The 15,723-nt window shown below is 45.7% G+C and overlaps 1 protein-coding gene across 2 annotated transcripts; it reads right to left on the bottom strand.

Moving 5' to 3' along the window:
- Positions 1–2,531: 2,531 nt before the first annotated feature.
- ABRACL (ABRA C-terminal like) lies at positions 2,532–14,900 on the bottom strand. 2 transcript variants are annotated; one of them, XM_045499828.1, is made up of 3 exons: positions 14,677–14,900; positions 11,307–11,373; positions 2,532–3,114 (listed from the first exon to the last, which is right to left on the bottom strand). In XM_045499828.1, exons 2-3 carry the CDS (start codon positions 11,365–11,367, stop codon positions 2,930–2,932), a joined length of 246 nt encoding a protein of 81 aa, XP_045355784.1. In that variant the 5' UTR covers positions 11,368–11,373; positions 14,677–14,900; the 3' UTR covers positions 2,532–2,929. The 2 variants fall into 2 exon arrangements, with proteins under 2 accessions (XP_045355784.1, XP_045355783.1); XM_045499827.1 differs by having other exon boundaries at positions 14,601–14,890.
- Between the last annotated feature and the right edge of the window lie 823 nt (positions 14,901–15,723).

Here is a 15,723-nt window from a genome sequence, read left to right as displayed (position 1 = left end):
AGAAAGAAGGAGAGGGAGAATCCTAGCAGGCTCAGTGCTGTTACATGGGGCTCAAACTCATGAACCACGAGTGAGATCATGACCTGAGCCGAAATCAAGAAGTCAGATGCTTAACAGACTGGGCCACCCAGGCACCGTGGGTCTTTTGTGTTTTCTAAGTGCCCGATAATAAAAATGTCAACTTAATAATAATAATAAAGGCAGAATTATGGTTATCTGCCCACATCAAAATTGAGATGAAATCAGTCTTGAACCTTAATTCTCAAGCCTGTCTATATTCTTGAACATTCACCTGGCTCCAGAACCAAATCCTCACCTGCTCTCTACACTTTTCCACTCTAAGCACCTCAAGTTCACCAGGCCCAAATGAAACTCGAAAACCACCCTCCTGCTCCATCTAATTCTATCTCTGTTAAATAAGTTATTCTCAGTCACTGACCCCACATCTGGTGTGGCTTTCAACCATGTCCTCTCCTTTATCTTTTATTTTCTGCCACACTGTTCTAAGGAGTCATCCTTCAAAAGGACTCTTACATAGGAAACTTATGCTGTTCCCATATACCCAGTATCCAATTTTTTGGGGGGAGGTGGGGAACTACCCCTCTGCTCTTTGAGGTGAGGCTGTAAAGCACAATACCTACCCTATCCTCCCTTGGAAACAAGCATGTGACCTAGGCCTGTCAATTCACCGTACCTGATTCCTCTGGCATTCCTTTGTTACCGGTCAAAGGGGTAGGCTCGTGCTGCAGGTGGGGCCAGGGTTCCTCTCCTAGAATTCATAATTAGGTAAAACAGATTCTCCTTCCACTAGGGTTGCTAATCTAGGAGTATGTGAATTGGCAACTACCAGCAGACATCTTCCTGGCTACACGCAGGAAGGCTGTTTAAAGTAGAAAGAGAATGAGATTGAAGCAAAGAGGCATCAGTACCAACATGGAAAGCCAGAGGGTTTTGACGCTGTTTGACCCCCTGCAGCCAGTCGCTCCTTAAGTCCATCCCATCCCTGGACTTGCGCCAGATGATTCTGACTTGCCCATTTCTGGCTCGGTGCACTTGGACAAGCTGTTTAACTTCTCTGTGCATCTCTTGCGTCATCTATAAAAATGGGAGGTAACACATACCTACTCACAGAGTTGTATGAGGATCAGCATAGCAAATGCTCTGTAAATGTTAGCAAGGACTACGAAGTGCCAGTGAATACTGCTGTTGCTTAATCTAGTTTGAATCGGGGTCTTGTCGTAATTGAAAGGGTATTGATGAGTTTCAACTTTAAAAATGTGCTTGGAGTCAGTCCATCCTCCCTCTGCTTTTCCATTATCACTGTCCCCATGGATTCCTGAGCAGTGTTTTAGCTGGCTTCTCTGGTTGCATCTTTGCTGTCTACAACCCTCCCTAGTTACCAGCGCCACGGCTACCTTCACAAAACATCACTTTCTTTCTTTCTTTCTTTTTTTTTTTTTAATTTGTTTTAAGTTTATTTATTTTTGAGAGAGAGGGACAGAGCGTGAGCAGGGGAGGGGCAGAGAAAGAAGGAGACACAGAATCCAAAGCAGACTCCGAGCTGTCAGCACAGAGCCCGACGCGGGGCTCAAACTCACGAACCGCAAGGTCATGACCTGAGCTGAAGTCAGATGCTTAACCGACTGAGCCACCCAGGTGCCCCAACATCGCTTTCATCATGCAATTTCTCTGCTCCAGTTTGTGTTCAGACTCTTCTCCCTGGCTTCCCAGATTCGACCTTGTGTATCCAGTCTGAATCACCTCTCTCCCTAGCATTCCAGTCGACCTGACATCCGACCTGTCACAAGAGCGAGCCTTGCTTATTCGTGTCCCTGTCTTACCTCACCTGAGACATCAGGGTCGCCCCTCCCAGCTTCTTCCCTGCTGGATAATCAGCTCCAATCATGCGAATTCTCTCACTCTTCTAGGATACCTTTCCCAACCATCATGGTTTTCATGGATTTGCCCTTCTTGAGATTCTGTATCGTTTTCGATTCTGTACCGTAGGCTATAATACACAATTATAGACATTTCTACGTTGTGTCAGGTGAATCTAACTCATCCAATTAGGAAGTGAAGTTTTAGGTTACATTTCTTTTGGCACAGCCCCTCAGTGGTAAGCACATAATAGACATCAAAGTCAATATTTTTTATAGGGCCCAATCATAACACAACCCTACTTTTCTTTTTTAATGTTTATTTATTTATTTTTGAGAGAGAGAGAAAGAGAGAACATAAGCAGGGGAAGGACAGAGAGAGAGGGAGACACAGAATCTGAAGCAGGCTCCAGGCTCCGAGCTGTCAGCACAGAGCCCAATGAACTGTGAGATCATGACCTAAGCCGAAGTCGGACGCTTAAATGACTGAGCCACCCAGGCGCCCCAGGCACCTCTACTTGTAAAATCCTGTAGTTTCAAGAAACTTTTTCTTCCAATTATGATAACTTCTGTTGCAGTTACCTAATCTTGATGCAAAAACTTGATTTTGAGAGGCACATAAATCTTAAATGGCAAAATAAGGCAATACAACAATTTTAACATCGTTATATGTTTTTATTACATAAACAGTACAATATTCATTGTGGGAGCTGATCTTCAGTTCTGCCTCTTGCTTTTATGGAATGTCAAATATCTGTAGAAAGTATCTAAGAATGATTTATGAAACACCTTGCACCCCCACCAGAAAAGCCTCAGAGCCCCCATTTTCCAACCAGATTCCTGAGAAAAATGATAGGTTTTGTTTATTCTACAGTGTAATACATAAATTCTTCTCAAGGTATAAAAAAGGGCAGACTTTTAAAATAAGAGTCTCCTTTTGTTTTCAAAGTTCTATAAAAAATACATCAAGTATGCTCACGTGTGTCCTTTGACCTAATATTCCAGTTTACCAGAAACAAAAAATAACAATAAACAAAGATATGCAAACCACATTAATCTTGCAGCAATATGATGTCTACATCATCATGAACACCTTGCAAGAGTAGCTCTCCTGGGTACGTAACAACCTTCCTTCGCTTGGCAGCCTTGAGAGTTCCGACCAATGCTTCAAAGAGATTGGCACATTTGTCATCTTGGAAGAGGACCCCAAATTTCACGCTTAACTTCCCATCAGCATCTAATTTGAGAGAATACAGTGTTAGTCAATGCAAAGTCTATTTCTTGCCCCCATAAATGGCAGATTTACCTAATCTTTAAAAAAAAAACATCTGGGACGCCTTGGGTGGCTCAGTCAGTTGAGCGTCCGACTTCGGCTCAGGTCACGATCTCACACTCCGTGAGTTCGAGCCCCGCGTCGGGCTCTGTGCTGACAGCTCAGAGCCTGGAGCCTGCTTCAGATTCTGTGTCTCCCCATCTCTCTGCCCCTCCCCTGCTCATGCTCCATCTCTGTCTCAAAAATAAATAAAAACATTAAAAAAAAAACAAAAAAACATCTAACTGTATTCGCCAAGATTACAATTTAACAGTTCACGCTCAAATCCGAAGTAATCTCTTGCCAGATCCAAAAAGTGGTGGAATAAGTACACTGTGTTATACACCTCCTAGCCTTCGTGTCATCTGGACAACCAAGACCCATTTACAAAAAGCCAATGTGTCACAATGTTACTACTGTGGACCAATTCCCTCTATATTTTGATTTTTTAATTGTGGCGTTGCTGCATCAATAAAAATAACAAATATTGGAGAAGCTTTAGGTCAGGAGTGGTGTTTCTCTGAAGTGTGCTCTAAACACACTCAGTACTCCTAGAAAGGAACTGGTGACCTTAAAAATGAAGAAATCCCTTGGGAAGTCTGGTGGCTCAGTCGGTTGGGCATCCGACTTCGTCTCAGGTCATGATCCCACAGTTTGTGACTTTGAGCCCCACGTCGGGCTCTGTGCTGACAGCTCAGAGCCTGGAGCCTGCTTAGGATTCTGTGTCCCCCTCTCTCTCTGCCCCACCCCTGCTCGTCCTCTGTCTCTCTCTCTGTGTCCGTCTGTCTGTCTGTCTGTCTCTCTCAAAAGTAAACATTAAAAAAAAAAAAAAAAAAAATGAAGAAACCCCAGGCACCAGGGCACCTGGGTGGCTTAGTCGGTTAAGCATCTGACCCTTAATTTCAGCTCAGGTCATGAGGTCCCATGAGGACCCATGGGGTCCCAGATGGGCATGGAGTTTGCTTAATATTCTCTGTCTCTGTCTCCCTCCCTCCCTCCCTCCCTCCCTCCCTCCCTCCCTCCCTCCCTCTCTTTCTCTCTCTCTCTCTCTCTCATCCACTGCCCCTCCCCAACCCATGCTTGCTCTGCTCTCTCTCTATCTCGAAATATAATATTACGAAGAGAAGGCAATCTGAAAAGGCTACACGCTGTATGATTCCAACTACAGGACATTCTGGAAAAGGCAAAACAAAGGAAAAAGATAAAATTAAATAAAAAGATCAGTGGGCTTCAGGAGTTGGGCGGGGGAGACAAACAGGCAGCGCACAGAGGATTTCGAGAGCAGTGAATACATTCCGTAAAATACTATACTGATGGATACGTGTCATTATACACTTATCCATACCCACAGAATGTACACCACCAAGAGTGAATCATAAATTACGGACTGTGGTTGATGATGTGTTAATGTGCTAATGTAGATGATCAACTGTAACAAATGCACAATTCTGGTGGGGGATGCTGATAATGGGGGAGCTATACATGTGTGGGGATAACAGGTATACAGGAAATCTCTGTACCTTCCTCTCAGTTTTATTGTAGTCTAAAACTGCTTTAAAAAATTAAGTCTTTTTTAAGAAAATAAGGTAAACAAAAGGTGGATCTTTGGTTAAGAATCAATCAGTGCTGGGCACTGGAGGCAAGTAGACGGAAGTGTGGAGTCACTTCCTAGCTTTCGAAGAAATGGCTTTTATTTCCCACAAGGAAATAAGAAATATACACATAGTAAAGTAAAGCGACAGTGCAAAGTAGTGTGTGATTGGATGTCCAGTAAGGAGCCAAGACAGTATCCCCTGCAGTTTGGAGAAAGGCAACATGACTCTGGGCTAGAACGGGAGGGGAAGACTATGGAGGAAGCAGCACTGGCCCTGACCTTTAAAAGGAGTGCAAATGGGGTGCCTGGGTGGCTCAGTCGGTTGAGCATCCGACTTCGCCTCAGGTCATGACCTCACTGCTTGTGGGTTCGAGCCCCGTTATCGGGCTCTGTGCTGACAGCTCAGAGCCTGGAGCCTGCTTCGGATTCCGTGTCCCGCTCTCTCTCTGCCCCTCCCTCACTCATCCTCTGTCTCTCTCTCCCTCTCTCTCTCAAGAATAAATAAAACATTAAAAAAAAAAATTAAACTTTGACTTTTCAATTTCCAGCGGCAGGACCCTTTGTTCGCAATAAGAACCTTTTACTGGTCACGGAAATAACAGGAGCTGCTGGGTAACCTTGAACAGGGCCTCCAAGCTCTCTGAGCGGCACTTCCCTCATCTATACAATGAAGGTCAAAGTACCCCTCACGGATTGTTGCAAAGATGAAAAGATAGATTAGGCATAAAGGCTTTGTTTCTTTTTTTTTTTAATGTTTAGTTATTTTTGAGAGAGATAGAGAGAGTGTGAATGGGGGAAGGACAGAGAAAGAGGAAGACACAGAATCAGAAGCAGACTCCAGGCTGTCAGCACAGAGCCCGACGCGGGGCTTGAACTCATGAACTGTGAGCTCGTGACCTGAGCTGAAGTCAGACGCTTAACCGACTGAGCCACCCAGGCACCCCTAGACGTAAAGGCTTTTATGAAGAGCTCAACATATGGTAAATTCTCAATTCAGGTTAAATTTTTGAAAGGCACCAAAGGCAGAAACCTGGGTGTAATCTTGGAGCTCTGCCCACTCACTCTTCAATCTCACAAGTGATTCCATTTCCTTCGTATCTTCTGTTGCTCTCGTCTCCTCTCCATTGGCAATTAATTTCTTGGTTCAGCCTGGAGTTGTGTCCTGTGGATAACTAACTGCAAGACTCCTCACCAGCCTCCCTTTCTCCATGTCTGTCCCCAGTACGTCCTCCATATTGGTGCAGAATAAAAAATGTGAAAGAAACCTTTAAGATGCCAATCCGATTGATTTTTTTTTTTTAAGTAAACCCTACCCTCAATATGGGGCTCGAACTCATGACCCCAAGATCAAGAGTCACAGGCTCCACTGACTAAGCCAGCCAGGTACCCCTTGTTGATGATACTCTTCTACTTTAACCTCCCAATGGCTCCCTACCACCTTCAAATAGTGATGCCCATGGCATGGCAGGTAAGACCCTTCACTCTCTGGCCCTTGCACTCCCTCTCCCCTCGTCTTCTGCCATATCATTCTCTGCACCTTTGGATCCAGTCAAAATCAACGACTTGCTGTTACCCAGGGTGACATGAGAGATTGTGCCCTAGCAGTTTTGCCCATGTTGAGCCATCTGCCCAGCATCCCAGACCCCTTCCTCTAGCTAAATTCTTTTTCTTCCAGAATGGGCTCAAACGTCACCTTTTCTGAGAAGTCCTCTGTGATTCCCTCAGTTGAGTTAATAACTCTTCTTATAAAATTAAGTATGTATCAAAGCACTCACCATCAATTATAGTAACAGCTAATGTGTATTGAGTACTTGCTATGTTCCTAGAACTATTCAGTGCATTTTAGCTCACTTAAATGTTCAGTGCATTTTAACTCAGCAATTAAAACTCACTTCATCCTCATTTTATGAAAGGTAAGGCACAATTGGTTGCAAGAAACACCATTATTTTATGTTCTAATTAAACTGCCAAGGGTGCCTGGGTGGCTCAGTAGGTTGAGCCTCCATCCGACTTTGGCTCAGGTCATGATCTCACAGTTTTTGAGTTTGATCCCCACATCGGGCTCTGTGCTGACAGTGTGGAGCCTGGAGCCTGCTTCGGATTCTGTGTCTCCTTCTCTTTCTGCCCCTCTCTGGCTCGTGCTCTGTCTTTCTCTCTTAAAAATAAACTGCCAATTTAACCATAGCACACCATGTATAATAAGATGCATCCTTATTTTTGGAGATTTTTAAGTGAGGGGAGGAGGGTGCACCTGGATGGCTCAGTCAGTTAAGTGTCCGACTCTTGACTTTGGCTCAGGTCATGATCTCACGGTTAGTGAGTTCGAGCCCCATGTCAGGCTCTGCACTGACCGTGTGGAGCCTGCTTGAGATTCTCTCTGTCTCCCTCTTTCTCTGTCCCTCCCCTGAGAGCATATGCGTGTGCTCTCTCTCTCTCTTTCTCTTTCTCAAGAAAGAAAGAAAGAAAGAAAGAAAGAAAGAAAGAAAGAAAGAAACTTAAAAAAAAATAGTATGGGGGGAAAAGTGTCTTTGAATCATTGAAATAGAGTATTATTATCCAAGTAAGGAAACCAAGGCACAAGAATGTTTAGCAATGTGCCCAAGGTCACACAGTAAGTGGTAAGGGAGCTGGGATTCATTCCTAAAGAGTCTGACTCCAGAGCTCATGCTCTTAACCACTTCCCAATACAAGTGTCCAGTTGATCTGCCTGTCTTCCCACTACTTACAGAGGCCCACAGGGGCTGAGATGGAATTTTATTTATTTCCACATGTCCCGTACTTGAGCACAAAAGGCAGCTCTCAAGAAATATTTGCTGAATGAAAGAATTTAAATCTCCAGATAATCTTTATCCACTTATTTTTTTCTACTGGATGAAAAATAAAAACACTTTATTTTATTCTATTTTTTTATTTTTGAGTTAACATTTATTTTAAATATTTAAATGGGGGAGGGGCAGAGGGAGAGGGAGACACAGAATCTGAAGCAGGCTCCAGGCTGTGAGCTGTCAGCACAGAGCCTGGTCGGAGTGGGGCTCAAACTCATGAACCATGAGATCATGACCTGAACCGAAGTCAGATGCTTAACTGACTGAGCCACCCAGGTGTCCTTTTTCTTTTTTTAATTTTTTTTAATGTTTATTTATTTTTGAGAGACAGAGAGAGACAGTGTGAACAGGGGAGGGGCAGAGAGAGAGAGAGAGAAAGACACAGAATCTGAAGATGCTCCAGACTCTGAGCTGTCAGCACAGAGCCCAACACGGGGCTTGAACTCACAAGCCGTGAGATCATGACCTGAGCCGAATTTGGTTGCTTAACCAACTAACTGAGCCACCCAGACACCCTTCAGGTGTCCTTTATAGGACTTTAAAAAAAAAAAAAAAAAAAAAGATACAACTAAATCCATCCATTTCCAACTTCACCTAGTACATCACATTTAGATTAGTCTAAAAATAATTAATCTAAATCGTAATTTACATTAGTCAAAATTATCCCAGACGCAATTTATATAGTTAACCATAACATATCCCCATAGATGCCTTCCAACTCAATAAGTCATCTATTTCCAGGAACAAGTTAGTCAAGGAGGCCCGGGGAAGTGGCAAAGTTCGAAATGTTTCATCCTCACAGAAATTATGATAATTACACTTTGGTCTCCTAGTTTGGAAAGTTGCTAATTTTAAGTACAGGTTCAGTTTGCCCTAGTAGAATAATAACACTGTTCTAGGGTAAAGGTTAGAACTTTAAATGCAATTCAATCTGACCAATAAACCTTAGGCTAACGTGGAGAAAGATCTAAGAGAGAAGAAAATCCTACAAATCTTTGGAAACACATCTTTAATATTGTTAACAATCTAAACAATAATACTACTCCCAAGAGCAACATGACCTCACAGAACTCTGGAGAAATTGGAAAGGTAGAAATGAGGAACACAGGTAGAGAAATCACTATGGAAAATAAGACTCGGGAAACTTCCATCAAGTGGATGGAGTGAACTGGGTGGGAGAAAAATGGGGTTAGGAAAGATGCTGCATTTGTTTGATCGGAGAACCAAGTAAGTTACGTTCTCCACACCTCCCTAGTGGTCTCCACAAACACTCCAAATTCAGCTCATGCGTTTCCTCCTTTACTGACCTGCCCTGTACTTCAAAGTCTTGCCTGATATTCAAGGCTTTATTAAGTGCCCCAAGTACTATAGCTTCCAATAATCTACTTCTCTAGGACCACGCTGAAGTTGAATGTCAGCACTCCACACTGCTCCCCGAAGACTTCCATGTCCTAATCCCAAGAAACCGTATGTGTCCTTATAAGGCAAATGGAAATTTGTAGATGTGATAAAATGAAGGGTCTTGAAATGGGGAGATTATCCTGGACTTATCTGGGGGAGCCCAATGTAGTCACAAGTGTCCTTAAGAATGGAAGGGAGAAGCAGAAAAGGACCTCAGACTGATGTAATATGAGGGCACAACCAGCTGTTGCAGGCTTTGAAGATGGAGAAAGGGGGACACAAACCAAGGAATGCAGGTTGACCCTAGAAGCTAGAAAAAGACTAGGAAACAGATGCTCCAGAACTTCCAGAAAGGAATACACTCTTGCCAACACCTTGATTTTAGCCCAAGGAGACCCTTATCAGAATCTGCTATGGTCTGAATGTTGGTGTCCTCTCAAAATTCATATGCAAATCCTAACCCCCAAAGGTAATAATATTGGTAGGTGGGGCCTTTGGGAGGTGCTCAAGTCATGAGGGTCATGAGTCATAAGAATCACTTCCTTTATAAGAGAGGCTGCAAAGAGATCCCAGCCCCTTTCACCATATGAGGATACAACAAATCTACAAGTGGAGGAGGGCTCTCACCTCACTGGTCTGGCACCCTGACGGTGGACTTCCAGCCTCTAGAACTATGGGAGAATTAAACTTCTGCTGTTTATGAGCCACCCGGTCTGTCGTAATTTGTTACAACAGCCTAAACAGACTAAGACGGACACCCAACCTCCATTACAGTTAAGATATGGAACATGTTGTTTTATGTCGCTAAGTTTGTGGTAGTGTTACCACAGCAGTAGAGAACTACTACCGGGGACATTTGATACTAATGGCTCAATGGGATTCCAAGGATGTCTTATTTCAGGTGATCTGTGATTCGAAAGCAGACAGAGCTATAAGAAGAGTCAAGTTATGATGACAAAACAACTCTTATGAGGTACTTTTCATTTATTTATTTATTTTATTTTTATTAAAAATATTTTAATGCATATTTATTTATTTTTGAGAGTGCAAGCAGGGAGGGGCAGAGAGAGAGTGAGAGAGAATATGAAACAGGCCTATGAGGTACTTTTTAAAGCTGTTGGTCACTTACGTGATGTCATTTTAAAACTTAAGAGTTCCGTTATCCTAGTTGCTGAATATGTCTATGGCTCTTACAATTTTCAGAATGTTCCCCCAAACTCTTGTATATCTTATCTGAGATGTGCAAATACCTAAAGCTACAAACGTAATAGTTACTTTCATCACAACTTGGAAAAGGACACTAAAACTACCAATTTTACATGGCACTGATTTCACGGTAGCTGTTTACATGCTGCTAAAGGAAAAGCTCACTTAAAAAAAGTTACCTAGGGGCGCCTGGGTGGCTCAGTCGGTTGAGCATACGACTTCAGCTCAGGTTATGATCTTGCCGTACGTGAGTTCAAGCCCCGCATCAGGCTCTGTGCTGACAGCTCAGAGCCTGGAGCCTGTTTCAGACACTGTGTCTCCCTCTCTCTCTGCCCCTTCCCCACTCATGCTCTGTCTGTCTCTCTCTCTGTCAAAAATAAATAAACATTTAAAAAAATTTTTTTTAATTACCTAAAGTTTAGTTATATGTACATAAAAATACTTGACTGTACAACACTCAAGAATTGGGAGAAAATAAAGACAACTTAATATAATTTCAATCTGAGTCCGTAGTCATTTGGAAGTTTATAAGATGGTGGCAAGATAAAGCAAAAACAGATGAACTTTAATAGTGTGGCACAAAAAAATTTGACCATGATTTAATTACCAGATTTCAATGCAGCCAGATTAAAAAGCACAGCAATTTTCTTTGCATTCAAAGGATAATGAAATAACTCAACTATTCCTTACATCAAGAATCACAATATCCCCAAGGCTCTGTGTCTTCAGAAATCACTCCATGGCTGAGGGCGGAGTTTCCATAACTATGTCCTGACGTCCTGGGTGACACTTTCATTGGGTCCTTCTTGCTCTGAGTTGAACTCAGGATACTGTGTCTGTGTTATAATACTTACTTTTGTAAATTTTTTTAAAGTTTTATTTATTTTTACTTGGAGAGAGAGAGAGAGAGAGCGCGCACAAGCAGGGGAGAGGCAGAGAGAAGGAAAGACAAAATCCCAAGCAGGCTCTGCACCATCAGCGCAGAGCCCGATGCGGGGCTTGAACTCACGAACCGTGAGGTCATGATCTGAGCTGAGATCAAGAGTTGGACGCTTCACCAACTGAGCCACCCAGGCGCCCCTCATACTTACTTTTTGAACCCAGACGATGAATTTCCTCCACTAGGAGGTTAACTTCGTGATCCACATTCATTGTTGCCTGAGGAAGAAAGTAAGTCTATATTATTACCATTTCTATATCCCATTAACCACATCTTGCCAAATCCAAGGGCCATTTCTTTTTTTTTTTTTTTTCATGTTGCATTTGTCATTGTTAATTTACCATGTCTCTCTTCCTAAAAATACTTGTGTGGTGTACATGACACCAGACTACCTCCATTTCCCCTCTTTATATCTTTCCCTTTGGGCTGACCCTCTTCCTATTCTACACAGGATAATGGGGACAGTGCAGCTATTTTCCTTGTACCCACTATTAACTCTAAGCCCAACCTCATGGTGCTCTGCCCTGCACCAAAATTACAAAGGCGAGTGACACAGGACCTGCCCTCAGGGAACTCACTGTTCGGAACAGAGAAAGACGCGGGTTGGAAAATAGCAATGTGATAGCATTCCTTGAGTGGTGAGTCCAACCATTAGGGGAGGACAAAGGAGGAAGCCACAGAGGACTCTGTAGAGGTCAGTGGAGAGAGGTGAACTGGGAAGACCGTCGACAAAGGGTGCTCTATGAATGGGGAAGAGTGTGTGCAAAAGCCCAGAAGCAAAGGAGGAAAAGCACAGCGCTTTGAGGCAGGTCCTCAGCCAGAAGCTGGAGTGCCAAGATAAAGGAACACACTCCCCACCTTCCCCGAGCCTGAGGACTCGTGGGGAAAGCAGATCAATAACAGGGCAATTTTAATACTCTTAGATTCGCGCGGTGATGCTGCTGGGTCACACGCAGGGCACCGCATCCTTCCCTGGGCAGTGCCCGCTACCGCCTGAGGGCAATGGAGACCTGTGGTGAGGACCATTCATCTCAGAGAGGAGTCCAGGACCAATAGGAGTGGAGAGACCTACCTTGGTTCACTAGGCCTTCTTCAGGCTTGTACACTAAAGACCCTTGACCCATGAAGTCAGTCTAGAGGAGACCTGCCCCTGTTTTTTAAAATGAAAGCTCCCTTGATGGCATGTGTGTGGTAGTGTGGGCAGGATGGATAGACGTAAGAGCGGATTGGGGAGCCATATAAGAGAACATTTTCCTAACAAGCAACACCAACAATTAGTTTGCACTTGTTATTGGTAGCATTGAGGCAGCAGTATGGATCTGTGAGGGCTACTGAGGAAATTAGCCCTCACTGGACAGGAAAAGGAGTCAAATGCCGAAGGGAATCATGATCCTCTCCAGTTCTGACTCTCTGGCTTCCTCCCACTTGGAACATTTATCTCTTTAACACTACCCTCTCCCCCTACTTGCCCCCATAATCAGCAGCACACTTCAGACCTAGCTCTCCTTTAATAATGAGACTCAACGAGGAAATCCCACTATTAATGTGAATACCTGCCTCAAATTAAGCAGATGTATGCAGGTTCCGTTTAAAGAAAGGAAAGCAACCAGCATTTTTTTTGTATAGTTAATTACACACGAAACTCCTTATCTGTGTTAATTCACGTAATCCTAAGAAAACTTTGCAAAGTATTTATTATTTATCGCCATTTTACGGATGATGAAACTGGCTCACTTCAATGCTGTTGTCCCACAATCATATGCTGTTTCTACAACATCATTCTGGCTTTTTTTTTTTTTTTTCTTTTCTTCTTCTTCTTCCTCTTCTTCCTGGTTAGTATGCAAAGTGTGCTAAATATAATAGTGAGTCGTGTTTGAAATACTGCATGCTGAGCACTTACTAAGGCAGAACACTTACAAAGCAAGAAAGGCTCCCTGCCCAGACCCCTACCAGTAGGAAAATAACAGGATTAGGAACTATTGCTACATACATAATTTGGCATGATTTATTTATTTATTTATTTATTTATTTATTTATGTATTTATTTTCTTAGCAGGGACAAAGTGGGGGCGGGGGACAGGATACTCATTGTTGTTACACATTGGAAAGCCCATGACATTTTGTAAGGACAGAAGCCTGGGACTGGGGGTAAGCGGCAAGATCAAGAACAATGAGGAGAGGCCATCAGCAGAGCAAGTCTAAGGGGAAGAAAGAGATTTTCAGTGGGAGGCTCAAGCTCAAGGGAAGGCGGTGGCAGATGCTAGTCGGGCCCTCTAACTGTGTCAGAATCTAATTAGGCATTGTGCGTGGGCACCACAAAGAAAGCGGAACGTCGGAGGGTTGGCACACATGCTGACATATACACTTAATATATTTAATGACCTTCTCACAGTTTTTGTCTTGTTTGTTTGTTTAGAGGCAATACACGGAGATTTTCTCACGTTCGAGGAATAAAGCCTGCTGGGGTGGGGACGCCTGGGAATCAGCAGCCGGCGGTACAGCGGCACGCTGGGGGCTGGCCACTTCTTTCAGCGGTCCTTCGCAGTCCCAGACTAGCAGCTGGTGGGGGTCAAAGGAGGACTCGGGTTCCTTCCTGCCAGCCCGCTGGCGCGCACACGCTCCATATTTGGTCATCACTGCTCCAAGTTTGGGAGCTGGCCCGGAAGGGGTCCCCAGCCCCAGTCCCCTGCAGGCCATCACACGGTCACCACCCGCACCAGTGTAGGGCTGGGGAGCGGGGGAGTCGGGGCCCGGACCGCACCGCGGACTCCGGGGCAGCCCCCGCGGGAAGGGCCGAGTCCCGGAAGCCTTTGTCTCCGCGAGTCCGCGCCAGCGCCGCGCGCCCCGCGCTCCCCCGGTGGCCGGTGCACCCCGGTGAGCCGAGAAAGCCAGCGCCCAAACCGGGTGACGGCAGTCGACCCCGCTCGGGGTTCCCCGCGCCCCCAGGGTCTCGCACCACCCTCACCCTCCACACCCACGATTTGGAGCCTACGGGACCGCACCCACCGCCGGCGCCGCAGAGTCCGCGGCCGCGGGGCCACCGCAGTCCTCGGGGGAGCCTGTCCCCTCACCCCCAGCCCTCCCCCGCCCCGCTCTGCAGATCGCGCTCCCGCGCCACCGGCAAGTGCAAAGCGGACACGCTGCACCGCGGAGCAAGCCTTCACCTGGCTACCGGTTTCTCTCCCCGCCCCCCCATCCCGGGCCGGCACGATGTCACGTGAGCCGATGCGGAAGTCGGCAGAACTGGGGGCGTAGGGGCGCGCCCACCCGATACCCCCTCTGCCGGGTCTCAGCCCAATTCCAGTTACAGCCTCCCCGCGCCTCGGTCCCTCCCGGTCCCGGCTCCCCACCCGCAGCCCCCGATCCCCCGTCTGCCTAGCCTCCACCGGACACCCCCGGTCCATCCTTTATGACTGCCCATCACCTTCCCGGGAGACCCACTCACCTCTCCGCCTCTTTATCTTTTCTCGGAAAAAGCCGGTGCAGAGTCGGTCGGGACCTGGCTAATGTGTTCAACTCACCGAGGAGGAAGAGGCTGGGGAAGGAAGTGACTGAGGCGAGGAGAAAGGCTGGTGTGGAGGAGGGGGGGCGGGGGTGGGAGGTGAGTTTAAGCGCTCGGGAAAGGGGCCGCCCACACTCCCAGGGACAAGCCTATGAGAAGGAAACTCGGGAGAGGAGAGCCGGAGAAGGGGGCCGACTCCCGGCAGGTGGCGGGGCGCCCGAGGCTTCTAGGAATATGGACTCAGAACTTCCAAGAGCGCCACCGTTCCTCCGCGCCACTCGGTGCCAATGATTCCCAACCTCCACCTCGGATCCTGGGCATTGATTTCCTGCCAGGATCTCTCTTTTTTAACATAAGAAAGAACGCGCCCACAACGTGACGACTGCTGAGATCTCCTAGAAGGAACGTGACATTGGTTCTCTATGCCAGGAGCGGGGGTGTCCAGAAAACCAGGAACAGGGCAGCAGGATAGACTGTTGGGGGGGGGGGGGGCGGAGGGGGGAGTATTCTTGAAAACTAATTTGTTCTACTGCAAAGAAATTTTGTTTGGACAATGTTAGTTCTTGATCCTGAGTGAATATAACTTTCTTCTCTTCATTCAATATCCTATATTTAACTGCACAATTCAACCTATTCATACTCCCTTTATTTTGGTCACTGTTGTTTTACTCAGTGTGTGTGTGTGTGTGTGTGTGTGTGTGTGTGTACGCGCGTGTGAGAGCACGCAACACAGAAAGAAAGAGGAGAGAAAAGGAAAGAGAGACATACTTGCTATACCGAGAGTCCCTTCAAAAAGGAGGACACCTAGGTGGCCCAGTCCGTTAAAGGTGGGACTCTTGATTTCTGCCCAGGTCACGATCTCACTTTGTTAGATGGAGCCCACCAAGTTCGGCTCTGAGCTCAGAGCCTGGAGCCTACTTGGGATTCTCTCTCTCGCTGGCTATCTCTCAAAATAAATAAAGTTTGAAAAGTAAACAAAAGGAAACTGAAGCCCTGCTCAGAGAAATGACCCAAACTTCCCTAAGGCAAAGGTTGCACTAATAACTACCAACCCCTCCCCAAGCTG

Source organism: Leopardus geoffroyi, chromosome B2 (genome assembly GCF_018350155.1).
Source record: "Leopardus geoffroyi isolate Oge1 chromosome B2, O.geoffroyi_Oge1_pat1.0, whole genome shotgun sequence".
NCBI lineage: Eukaryota > Metazoa > Chordata > Mammalia > Carnivora > Felidae > Leopardus > Leopardus geoffroyi.
Note: the sequence above shows the minus strand (reverse complement) of the source record. Positions and strands in the feature narration are given on the sequence as shown.

Excerpts from the sequence above, each read along its gene's own strand:
- ABRACL (XM_045499828.1), bottom strand. The coding sequence starts at position 11,367 with ATGAATGTGGATCACGAAGTTAACCTCCTAGTGGAGGAAATTCATCGT. Across the intron at positions 3,115-11,306 it reads TCATCGTCTGGGTTCAAAAA|ATGCTGATGGGAAGTTAAGC; the intron begins GTAAGTATGAGG and ends CTCTCAAATTAG.